Source organism: Heterodontus francisci, chromosome 2 (assembly GCF_036365525.1).
Source record: "Heterodontus francisci isolate sHetFra1 chromosome 2, sHetFra1.hap1, whole genome shotgun sequence".
Lineage (NCBI taxonomy): Eukaryota > Metazoa > Chordata > Chondrichthyes > Heterodontiformes > Heterodontidae > Heterodontus > Heterodontus francisci.
This window is the reverse complement of record NC_090372.1, coordinates 24,466,181-24,479,313: the sequence shown is the minus strand read 5'-3', so window position 1 is coordinate 24,479,313 and position 13,133 is coordinate 24,466,181. Positions and strand designations below refer to the sequence as shown.

The following is a 13,133-nucleotide window of genomic DNA, read 5'->3' as shown; positions in this document are numbered from 1 at the left end:
GATTCAATCTGAATCAATTGATCATGCCTCGCGGTCCAGCTAAAGGAGTACAACTTATCACAGGTACATGTATCAGAGAATTGAAGTGGAACTGAATAGCAACATAACCCATTGTTCATAAAGGCAATCCCTTCCATGAGCTCTCAACCCTTGAGTACAGTGCTCGCAGGCTCATTGTGTTTGGACAAGACGGTAAGAGATTGCCCACTGTGCTTTTAAAATACTCTCGTTCAAAATTAACATTGTTTCGGCTGCTTATTTTAATGTAAACCCCTGAAATGAATTTTAAACCAAACGATAACGAACTATCGGTTTCTCGTTTTGTCTGAAAAGCCTCATTGGTGTTCTTTAAAAAAAAAATATAACCCAACAAGTCGATCTCTTATCCTCACTTCATCCTCTTAACATTTTAAATGTAGTCTAATCTTCTAACCCAGAACTGCAGTTCTATAATACGTCAGTGGTAAGATTATTGCTTAACCCCGTAGGGATATAAAATGTAATTATAGAGCAGTGACATACGCATGTGTTAAGATACAGTAGAATTCTCTTGCTTTCTAAATATTACTTCTCCCTTGAATTATTCTCTCTTTCCACCCCCCCCCCCCCCCCCCCCGCCCAAATTACCTTGGTTTGTAGGTTATATTATATCGCTCGATGAAGTCCCAAAGCTTATTTCTGTCAGAGAATGTAACCAGTGCTGCACTGCAGCTTTGCTGCACACTCTGGGTATAAACTGCGTACTCCCTGGATGACTCCCTTCACTGCTCTTCACCCAAAGGTAGTGGATTAGACACGAGGTCCTGCTCCCCCGGAGACGGGCAGGCACTTGTCACCTCTCTCTGCTTTTCCACGGCACATTGAGGAGGAACAATAGACCCGCGACATGAATGAGCAGGATGATGGGGAAGGTTGTTCCAGCTTGGGTGAGTGCGAGACTACAGAATGGTGCAGCTGCTGACTGCATTATTTCTTTTCTTTCTTTATGTGCCTATTTTGTTCTCACTCCTAACCCCAGATTGTTCGTTTTTATTTTGGAGCGCAGAACTCGCAAGGTTAAAATCAACTTGCTGCGACAAAAATGCAATTTCACACCAAGCCTTTGTGAGCTGGTGTGGCAAGCCTCTCGCCCTATGTAGCCCTGAGCTGCACACTCTAAGTGTTGAACTGCTTTTATTTATTTGTGCATCTGCTGACGTTTCAGGAGACTGTCTGATTTTGACTTCATCTTTCTGCTGGTTGACGAGAAGCAAGTTGAGAGTGGATAATGTGTAATTCAGTTCTATAAAGGGATTAAACACCAGCTATTCTCCTTCCACTTGCCATAATTTAGCAGATAAAAACCTTAAAGATCTGTAGTTAAATTTCAGCATACTGCTGTTTGAAGTTGGCTAATGGTTCTACTGTCTACCTGTTAAAACATTTTTATAACAATTTAATGAGTTTCTTGGATTATTGTCAAATCCTTTTTTTTTATTGAAATCCAAGTGGAGAGCTAAAGCCCAGGACAAAACCAAAGCTGACAAATGTCAGTCAATATATAGTGATTAGTTGACACCAAGTTTTGTTTTTAAAAGCTTGAAGGTTGTAAGAGAAGGGGGAAAAGTGAGGAAGTGAAGTTTCTTGGTCTGAAGATCCTGGTCCAGAAGGAATTGAAGTGTGGTTAGTCTTGATGCTCATTCACGAGAGAATTGTGAAGGCAGAACAGTTTGTTTATGGCATTTCGATTCCTTCAAATGGGTGAGCGGATGGTTCAGCCCATAGAATCATACGGCACAGAACAAGGCCATTTAGCCCATGGTGTCTGTGCCCTTTGAAAGAACTATCCGATCAGTCCTGTTCTTCAGCTCTCCACAGCCCTGCTAATGTTTCCCCTTCAAGTACATATCCAATGAAAGTTACTACTGAATCTGCTTCCACCACCCTTCCAGGCAATGTATTCCCAATTTGTAACAACTTGTTGCATTTAAAAAAAAGACTAATTTCCCTCTTTCTCCTGCCCCCCCCCCACCCCAGATTTTTTGCCAATTATCATAAATCTGTCTCTTGTTACTGATCTTAGTGTCAGTGGAAACTGTTTCACAAACTATAGTAGATAGTGATTTTAAAATATAATGATAGACAAGAGAAGTTGTGACAGAGGAATATTTGAAGGCTACTGGATAACTAGCTTTTTCCTCTGTCCTGTCTGGGGAGATGCTTAAAAAATACATCTGGATATGTGGGACAGTGTTTAGGTCCTTGGCATATTTGGGCTCTACTAGGAGCTGTTGAGAAGTTAAAAGTTGACCAGAAGAAATTAAGCCTTTCTGAAGTAGCTTTAACAATGGCAGAGATGTAGGATTTCATTTGAGGTCAGGGGAGATGGTGGTCCCAAAAACTGCAGATCGATGCAAATGGATTCAAGATGAAGCTATCAAAATTAAGTGGTGGCAGTTGTTGGTTAAACTAGCAAGAGACTTTTGGACATTGTTTCTGAAGACTCCAGATAGTCACTTTCTCATTGAGATGCATGGGGGTAGATCAAAGTACAGTGATGCTCCTTTTGTCCCACCCTGTGCGTTTCCTGGGAGTTTCATTTTTCAATGTAATGAGATGGTATTGCAAAGGCAGCTTAGAGATTTAATAAAATTGTATTTACATAGTTCGATAGCAAACCACATTTTACAAATAACATTAGTGAAGTGATGGCCTGTTTGACACCACATCTTTATATAGAAAGAAGTTGCATTTATATATGCTGCTCATGACCTCAGGACATCCCAAAGTGCTTTACAACCAATTAAGTACTTTTTGAAACGTAGGCACTGCTTTAATGCAGAAAGTATAACGCACAGCGAGGCCCCACAAACAGCAATGTAATAATGATCAGATATCACAAACCTTATTGAGTTTTTCGAGAATGTGACCAAACAGGTGGATGAAGGTAAAGCAGTGGATGGGGTGTATATGGATTTCAGTAAGGCGTTTGATAAGGTTCCCCACGGTAGGCTATTGCAGAAAATACGGAAGTATGGGGTTGAAGGTGAGTTAGAGCTTTGGATCAGAAATTGGCTAGCTGAAAGAAGACAGAGGGTGGTGGTTGATGGCAAATGTTCATCCTGGAGTTTAGTTACTAGTGGTGTACCTCAAGGATCTGTTTTGGGGACACTGCTGTTTGTCAATTTTATAAATGACCTGGATGAGGGTGCAGAAGGGTGGGTTAGTAAATTTGCGGATGACACGAAGGTCGGTGGAGTTGTGGATAGTGCCGAAGGATGTTGTAGGTTACAGAGGGACATAGATAGGCTGCAGAGCTGGGCTGAGAGATGGCAAATGGAGTTTAATGCGGAAAAGTGTGAGGTGATTCACTTTGGAAGGAGTAACAGGAATGCAGAGTACTGGGCTAATGGGAAGATTCTTGGTAGTGTAGATGAGCAGAGAGATCTTGGTGTCCAGGTACATAAATCCCTGAAAGTTGCTACCCAGGTTAATAGGGCTGTTAAGAAGGCATATGGTGTGTTAGCTTTTATTAGTAGGGGGATCGAGTTTCGGAGCCACGAGGTCATGCTGCAGCTGTACAAAACTCTGGTGAGGCCGCACCTGGAGTATTGCGTGCAGTTCTGGTCACCGCATTATAGGAAGGATGTGGAAGCTTTGGAAAGGATGCAGAGGAGATTTACTTGGATGTTGCCTGGTATGGAGGGAAGGTCTTACGAGGAAAGGCTGAGGGACTTGAGGTTGTTTTCGTTAGAGAGAAGGAGGAGGAGAGGTGACTTAATAGAGACATATAAGATAATCAGAGGGTTAGATAGGGTGGATAGTGAGAGTCTTTTTCCTCGGATGGTGATGGCAAACACGAGGGGACATAGCTTTAAGTTGAGGGGTGATAGATATAGGACAGATGTTAGAGGTAGTTTCTTTACTCAGAGTAGTGGGGGCGTGGAACGCCTTGCCTGCAACAGTAGTAGACTCGCCAACTTTAAGGGCATTTAAGTGGTCATTGGATAGACATATGGATGAAAATGGAATAGTGTAGGTCAGATGGTTTCACAGGTCGGCGCAACATCGAGGGCCGAAGGGCCTGTACTGCGCTGTAATGTTCTAATATTCTAATCTGTTTTGGTAACATTAGTTGAAGAATAAATATTAGCCTGGACAACAGGGAAAACTCTCCTACTCCTCTTCAAATAATGCTGTGGGATCCTTTATGCCTACCCAAGAGGGCAGGAAGGGCCTCAGTTTAATATTTCATCCGAAAGACGGCACTTCTGACTGTGTGGTGCTCCCTTAGTGCTGCACTGGAGAGGCTGCCTAAATTATGTGTTCAAGTCTCTGGAGTGGGACTTGAATCCACAGGTTTCTGACTCTGGCAAGAGCACTTGAGTCTTAAGATTGTTATTGTACAACAGTCACCCTTTCAGGTTTGCAATTCCCTTTGGAGAAAGAAGAGGTGGCGAATGTAGTAATTCGTAAAGGAATCTTTTTATAATGTGCCAGTGCTGTAACTTAAATCTCAGGCTTTGTTTTTAATTGCAAATGATTTCGCTAACTGGTCACTCGTGTTTCCAGCTTAACTAAGCATGAATTCAACAAGCAGAGCTTGTAGAGATCAGAAAAAAAAATCGATGTGACCCAAAGTTATGGGGTCACATGTTTGACCTCAACTGCTAATGGGTTGTGTTGATACTGCACTGGATCATGTGCTAAATTTGCCAGAAACTAACTGTGAACTAAGGGAGAGGAGAGGGGGAAATGTCAGACAGGTTTCCTGTATCTGTTGGAAAGTGTGTGCACATCAGATAAGAACAGATTCAGGTTTGGCTGTTCCTTCAACAGTGGAGTAGCCTGCTAAAAGTCACGTTGAGGCTCACAGAAGAAGAATCACCACTCTTGGCAGGTACCTGGAAGCTACCCAGCACCGTTAAAAGACATATTGGCAAGAATTTTTTAGATTAGATTAGAGATACAGCACTGAAACAGGCCCTTCGGCCCACCGAGTCTGTGCCGACCATCAACCACCCATTTATACTAATCCTACACTAATCCCATATTCCTACCAAACATCCCCACCTGTCCCTATATTTCCCTACCATCTACCGATACTCGTGACAATTTATAATGGCCAATTTACCTATCATCCCACGCAGACACAGGGAGAACTTGCAAACTCCACACAGGCAGTACCCGGAATCGAACCCGGGTCCCTGGAGCTGTGAGGCTGCGGTGTTAACCACTGCGCCACTATATATATATATATATATATAAAAAAAAAAGATATGGTGCCTTCAGGAGAGTGGAGGTGAAAATCCAGTAGAAAAATATCTTTTAAGGTTTGAAGTGGATAATGGGCTTTAAATCTTAGTTATGAATAATCTGAGCCTGCTGCTTTATTCCTCCATTCTTGCTCAAAACTTATAAATGTCCTTCCTCTCGTGTACCCTCCTGTGTTCTTTTCACCTCTGCAACTGGGAGCATAGGCCACATACAGTTGACTGTGGACTTCTTCACTCCCAGCAAAATGGGCTTCCTGTAGTTGACCTTGAAGGTCTCGATGCTGTATGCGTTAATTTTTTTTTGTGTTTTTTCTTCTTGTTGCAGGAGAAACTATACTACTAACTTTAAACCTTTAAATAAGAGGAGAGGAGATTAGATGCTGTTTTTATTGGGGGTGGAGACTGGAATGAGAAGGAATGAAGCTAATAGAATTGAAACCTCTTAATCTTGCTACCTTGTGTTTATTTTGTTCTCCATGTTCCTCAGTGATAATGAGCTGCAATGAAGTGCAATTGTCCAGTCAGTAGACAGATAAGTGTAAATTGATAGGCCTTATGTGAATGCAAGTTCTGCTTTCCTTTCATATCCTCAGGAAATCCCAAAGCACTTCATAGCCAATGATTTATTTTTGAAGTGTAGTCATTGTTTTGTAGGAAACACAGTAGCCAATTTGTGCACAAAAGTCCCATGACCAATCTGTTGATCTAGTTTGCTGGTGATGGTCGAGGGATGAATGTTGACCAGGATACCAGCAGAACCCCGCTGCTCTAATCCAGGTAATGCCATAGAATCTTTTACATCCACCTGAACAGGGTAATGAGCTGTTCTATTCTATGTTGTGTGGTGTATAGTGTAATGCTGCTTTCTCAGTACACTGACCTGTGCAAGTATTACAAACTCTCAATATGTGGCCACAATGCAAAAGTAAGCTTGAGTACATCTGTGGAAGGAGAAATAGAGCTGATGTTTCAGATTGACCTTTCATCAGTTTCGATGAAAAGGCATCAACCTCAAATGTTAAATCTCTTTTTCCCCCTCCACAAATGCTGCCAGACCTGCTGAGTATTTGTAGCATTTTCTGTTTTTATTTCCTGCATCCACTGTATTTTGCTTTAGTAAACTTGATTGGTTGGCTAAAGCCATGGGTGGAATGACTTGCACTTAATGGGTCTCACCTTCCAAACTCCAGTAAAATTGCTGCATTCCAGCTAGTTGCATGTGAGCTTTGATGGTAAACCACTGGCAGTAGCATAGGTTTTGTACAACAGACGAACAGATTAAGTCTATTGTAGTGTGAGGATTCAGTTGAATCTGTGGAGAAAATTTTATATTTGCAGTGGCTTCTTGTGTCCAAAAGATTTGTTTTTAACTCCTCAGTTTTGCACCAAACAAATATGGCATTTTTAGGTAACTGTTAGCAGTTAGTCAAATACACTGAGTGGTGGTGTTGATTCTATACTGCACACAAAGTACTTCTATGCTTTATGGTGATTACATTTGACTTTTTTTTCCCTTCCCAATTTGCTGTGTGCTTCCATTGTATAACTGACCTGGTGGGTAAAGATCTAACTGGTGATGGTCAGCAATCCCAGTACTGTGACAAAGCAAAGTCCTACAGATCGGTTAAAATGCTGTCCTGTCTCTGAATTACAATTATTACAATATGACGGTTGCTTAAAAGGAAGCAGCATTATTACCCAACTGGAACAGCGTGCCATTTCAACACAGGCATTACCCAAGGTCACTGTGCGTGTTAGCAAGTTGTTGACATCCTGCGGTAATTTTAATAGTTTGAAAACGAACCTAGAAACAAAGTATGTGGGAGTGCTGTTCATTAACTCAAAACAAAAATTCCAATAATGTACCGAGATTCAGATTTGAAACTAGATGCAGTAGCTCTTGTTCATATTCTTCTCTTCCCTTCTCTCAACTTGCCTTGTGCTATGGGAGGTGTTGCTTGCATGGATATTGGCAACCATTCAGTACCTCACCTTGGGTGGCTGTTTGAGTTTGAACAGTGAATCCCAGTGGGCCTTGCCACTGAGAGTGGCAGCTGAGGCCCACCTTCACTCAGCAACTGCACGTGTGTTAATTTTCCCCTGGCAGTCATTACTGGATGGCAGCAAGAGACTAACACAGCTGAATTTCCTTTCCTTCCCCGAGGAAACTCAGGATTGCTATGGTGCCTCTCTCCTTGTTTTGAAATCTGATAACTCAGTGGGGACCAAACATTGAAGCTGGGAGTCTTCTAGCCTCAAAGGCTCAGTATCATTATCGTGAGGTGTAATTGTCAAAAGATTTGCATTTATGTAGGACATTTGACGTAGCAGAATGTCCCACGGCATTTTACAAGAGTGTTGTCGGACAAAATTTGATAGTCACGTAAGGAGATATTAGGACCAGCTTGGTCAAAGAAGTAGGCTGTAGGCAGAGGGATAGAGAGGTGGAGTGGTTTAAGAAGGGAATTGCAGAGCACAAAGCCTAGGCAGCTGAAGGCATGACTGCCAATGTTGGAGCAATGAAAATTGGAGCCAGTGTCGGTCAGCGAGTGCAGGGGTGATCAATCAACGGGACTTGCTGCGAATGGATATGGACAGCAGACTTGGATGAACTCAAGTTTACAGAGGGTGCAAGGTAGGAAAACGTAGCTAATGTAACCCCACTATTTAAAAAGGGAGGTAGAGAGAAAGCAGGGAATTATAGACCAGTCAGCCTGACGTCGGTAGTGGGGAAAATTCTAGAGTCCATTATCAAAGATTTTATAGCAGACCACTTCTAGAACAGTGGTAGAATCGGACAGAGTCAGCATGGATTTATGAAAGGGAAATCATGCTTGACAAATCTACTAGAATTCTTCGAGGATGTAACTAGTAGAGTTGATGAGGGGGAGCCAGTGGATGAGGTTTATTTGGACTTTCAGAAGGCTTTCGACAAAGTCCCACATAAGAGATTAGCATGTAAAATTAAAGCACATGGGATTGGGGGTAGTGTATTGAGATGGATAGAAAATTGGTTGGCAGACAGGAAGCAAAGAGTAGGGATAAATGGGTCTTTTTCCGAATGGCAGGCAGTGACTAGTGGGGTACTGCAGGGATTGGTGCTAGGACCCAGTTATTCACAATATACATTAATGATTTAGATGAGGGAACTAAATGTAATATCTCCAAATATGCAGATGACACAAAACTGGGTGGGAGGGTGAGTTGTGAGGAGGATGCAAAGAGACTTCAGGGTGATTTGGACAAGTTGAGTGAGTGGGCTAATGCATGGCAGATGCAGTATAATGTGGATAAATGTGAGGTTATCCACTTTGGCAGCAAAAACAGGAAGGCAGATTATTACAACAAAAACAAGAAATGCTGGAATCACTCAGCAGGTCTGGCAGCATCTGTGGAAAGAGAAGCAGAGTTAACGTTTCGGGTCAGTGACCCTTCTTCGGAACTGACAAATATTAGAAAAGTCACAGATTATAAACAAGTGAGGTGGGGGTTGGGCAAGAGATAACAAAGGAGAAGGTGCAGATTGGACTTTGCTCCGTGACCTTTTGGTCAGCTATGTGGCCTGGTCCAATCTGCACCTTCTCCTTTGTTATCTCTTGCCCAACCCCCACCTCACTTGTTTATAATCTGTGACTTTTCTAATATTTGTCAGTTCCGAAGAAGGGTCACTGACCCGAAACGTTAACTCTGCTTCTCTTTCCACAGATGCTGCCAGACCTGCTGAGTGATTCCAGCATTTCTTGTTTTTGTTTCAGATTTCCAGCATCCGCAGGATTTTGCTTTTATATTAAGGCAGATTATTATCTGGCTATAAATTGAGAGAGGGGAATATGCAGCGAGACCTGGGTGTTCTTGTACACCGGTCGCTGAAGGTAAGCATGCAGGTGCAACAGGCGGTAAAAAAGGCAAATGGTATGTTGGCCTTCATAGCAAGAGGATTCAAGTACAGAAGCAGGGATGTCCTGCTGCAATTATACAGGGCCTTGGTGAGGCCACACCTGGAATATTGCATGCAGTTTTGGTCTCCTTATCTGAAGAAGGATGCTCTTGCTATAAAGGGAGTGCAGCGAAGGTTTACCAGACTGATTCCTGGGATGTCGGGACTGACATATGAGGAGAGATTGAGTTGGTTAGGATTATATTCGCTGGGGTTCAGAAGAGTGAGGGGGGATCTCATAGAAACCTATAAAATTCTAACAGGACTTGATAGGGTAGATGTAGGAAGGATGTTCCCGATGGTGGGTAAGTCCAGAACCAGGGGTCATAGTCTAAGGATACGGGGTAAGCCTTTCAGGACTCAGATGAGGAGAAATTTCTTCTCCCAGAGAGTGGTGAGCCTGTGGAATTCGCTACCACAGAAAGCAGTTGAGGCCAAAACATTGTACATTATCAAAAAGGAGTTAGATATAGCTTTTGGGTCTAAACGGATCAAAGGGTATGGGGCGAAAACCAGAACAGGCTACTGAGTTGGATGATCAGCCATGATCATACTGAATGGTGGAGCAGGCTCGAAGGGCCAAATGGCCTACTCCTGCTCCTATTTTCTATGTTTCTAGGAAGCCGACCCAGAAGAGCATTGAAATAGAATCAAATGTTGATGCTTGAAGTTTGCTGGATTGTGTGGCTCAGTACCAGAATCACAAGTTGTGATGACACACTGACCCATCAGGGAGGGACTCGCATAAATTAGCAAATGTTTTGGACATTTTTCTTTTTAGCATGCTCAATGTAAATGTGTGAATTAAGCGTTGCAACATTTTTCTTAATTACACATAGCCTTAATGTACTTGGTGGGTGGCATGTTTGATGGCATTGTTAAAATCCAGCCATTTCCTGTTGCTGAGCATGGGAGTTGAAATTGCGAGTAACACTAACAAGTTCACATGGGTCCAAGTTGTGCCTCCTCAAACCTATTGTAACCAATAACTCTTTAAAAGTTTCATGACATGCATTGTTCTGAAACTTTAACTAACTGGATAGCTCTTTTGAGATTGGCCTCCTATTGTGTTTTATTATATAAAATGGATTGCAGAATAATTATTGGAGAAAAGTAGAGATGGAAAGAAAAAGGTAAATGCTGGATGTTTTGCAGTTGGAGGCAAAACTTTCCATCAGTAACTAATGACTAAGGTAAGCTGGTAAGTGACTGATAGCAAATGTAGGGTTGCTAAAATATCTTCTAATACATTATTGCTAATAAGCCGTAGCCTGTTTCCTGAGTAGCTTCAGTTATAGGTAGCAAGGTGTCATGTTAAAGAGCAGTGCAGCCATCACCTAGGTAACTTCAATTACTGGTACCCAGATACCAGTAAAGTCCATTTAAGTTCTGTTGCGACCCACTTTTAATGCCATTTGCTACATCGATCAAATTTGCTGCATTGAAATTTGGCTAATGACTCTTCATGTACTTCTTTCTATCTTCTTTTATGTTCCCTTTCTAATAAGCATTGTATGACCTATTTTTGATCGTAGTTATTTGCTCAAAGAAAATGATTTCCAAAAGTACAAATTTGCTGTATGCTCTTTCACTTCCCCCTTCTTCCCCGCCCCTCTTCCCCCTTCTGCCAGCTACAGAGTTGTTAAATCGCAGCCTAGTGTGGTATTAAGCCACACAATGCAGGTTCAGTGCCTTGTCTTTGCTGAGTTAGCTGATCTTGATTATGACATCAAGTGGGGTCCTGCCCGTTGGCCCACCTGCTAAAGGTTTGGGAAAGTTGCAGAGGGGTCTGATCGTGCTTGGGTCTGATGTATTGTTTTCCCCTGCCATGATAATGTAACCTGCTGATGCTATCTAGGCTCTCCAGAATGGGTGGGGTTCTGGCTAGTTATTCCTGGGAAATCATACCCCAACTTGTCCCACCCCCTGGAGGGGAGAACATAATTTCATTGTTGCATCTTAATGTAATCTGAAGTGTTGATCAAACTGGAATGCAACAACGACGACAAGTATTTATATAATACCTTTTTTTAATGTAGTAAAGCATTCACAGGAGTGTTATTGAGCAAATTTTGACACTGAGCCATGAGATATTAGAGTAGATTACCAAAGGTTTAGTTAGAGCGACTTAAAGAAGGAAAGAGAGGCGGAGAGGTTTAGTTGGAACTCCAGCACTTTAGGTCTATGAGAGAAGGATTATGTCACAGCCCAGGAATGAACCATTAGCATTTCTCATGCAGTTATATGTCTACATTGGATTATCTATTTTAGAAAACTGACTTGATCTAAAATTTAATATTAACTATGGTTTATTAAATAACAGATGTGCTACCAGTGCAGTAATTGTTACTCATAAAGTGCTTATTTACTATTATGTGCATGAAGGCTTAGGGTTCTAGTGCTGGGATATTTTGCAATGGATCACTTTGCATCGAATATAGCCAGATCTGTTTAGCCGAATTATTCCTCCTTTTATTGGCACTCCAGGGTGCATGTGCCCTTCAACTAGGTTGAAATTCTAACTAATGCCTGTTTTTCCTGGTATTTCAAGGTAGTTCTATTATAAAAAAGCAAAATACTGTGGATGCTGGAAATCTGAGTTAAAAACAGAAAATGTTGGAAATGTTTAGATCAGGCAGCATCTGTAGAGAGGGAAACAGAGTTCATGTGTCAGGTCGATGACCTTTCGTCAGAACTGGACAAAGTTAGAGATATAGCAGGTTTTAAGCAAATACAGATGCGAGGAAAGGAGGGAGGGGAGAAAAGAACAAAAAGGAGACTGTTTGGGTGGAAGGCAGGAGAGGTTAAATGACAAAAGGTGGAAGGCAAGAGTTAAATCTTTAACTTTTTCCAGTTCTGTTGAAAGGTCACGGACCTGAAATATTAATTTTGTATTTTCTCTGCTGATGCTGCTAGACCCACCGAGTATTTCTAGCATTTTCTGTTTTTATTACTTCTATATTTAATTCAGTCTTGATTTAAGATGACCAGATTTGAAAATAAAACCATTGTATTCGTTTAGGGACAGCAAGCAAACTAATCATGTTAGCAGAGGGATTGAATTTAAGAGCCGTGAGGTGATGATGCAGCTGTACAGGACCTTGGTAAGGCCTCATTTGGAGTACTGTGTGCAGTTCTGGTCGCCTCATTTTAGGAAGGATGTGGAAGCCTTGGAGAGGGTGCAGAGGAGATTTACCAGGATGTTGCCTGGAATGGAGAATAAGTCTTACGAGGAAAGGCTGAACATTCTAGGCCTCTTCTCATTAGAACGGAGAAGGATGAGGGGTGACATGATAGAGGTTTATAAGATGATCAGGGGAATAGATAGGGTAGACAGTCAGAAACTTTTTCCCCGGGTGGAGCAAAGCGTTACAAGGGGTCATAAATTTAAAGTGAAGGGTGGGAGATATAAGGGGGATGTCAGGGGAAGGTTCTTTACCCAGAGAGTGGTCGGGGCATGGAATGCCTTGCCTGGGGAAGTTGTTGAGTCAGAAACTTTAGGGACTTTCAAACGGCTTTTAGATAGGTATATGGATAAAGGAGAATGATGGGGTATAGATTAAATTGTCCTTGACAGAGGACAAAGGATCGGCACAACATCGTGGGCCGAAGGGCCTGTTCTGTGCTGTATTTTTCTATGTTCTATGTTATAATTCAGGGTTGTCCAACCTCTTCACATGGGGGGGGTGTTGGGGAACATTACAATTTTTATCCTCTATAGGGGGCCAGTGAGCAAATTTTGGAAAGATAAAGGCATTAAAAATTTAACCCGCAATCAAAACAACAACAAATGTGCATTTTTGTAAAAAGCCTTAAATGAGAAGACTAATTTATTGACTTACTTTCTCATCACTATATTGAAAACTGATGTAGTGACATACCAGTCATTGTTTTTGCTTGCATAACCTGCACGCTTGATGTAGCGATGGAGAGTATACTGG

General features: G+C 42.0%; 1 protein-coding gene across 8 annotated transcripts in view; it reads left to right on the top strand.

Moving 5' to 3' along the window:
* LOC137383106 (solute carrier family 12 member 7-like) overlaps window positions 1-13,133 on the top strand; it is a 238,156-nt gene that overhangs the window by 118,861 nt on the left and 106,162 nt on the right. The window contains exons 1-2 of one of the 8 annotated variants that reach the window (XM_068055656.1): window positions 178-192; window positions 782-926. The exons of 4 other annotated variants lie outside the window; for them this stretch is intronic. In XM_068055656.1, coding sequence (XP_067911757.1) covers window positions 887-926 — 40 coding nt within the window. In that variant the 5' untranslated portion in view covers window positions 178-192; window positions 782-886. Of the gene's footprint in view, window positions 1-177; window positions 193-643; window positions 927-5,946; window positions 6,033-13,133 lie in introns of those variants that run through there. 3 more of the 8 variants (XM_068055655.1, XM_068055654.1, XM_068055653.1) reach the window with 3 other exon arrangements.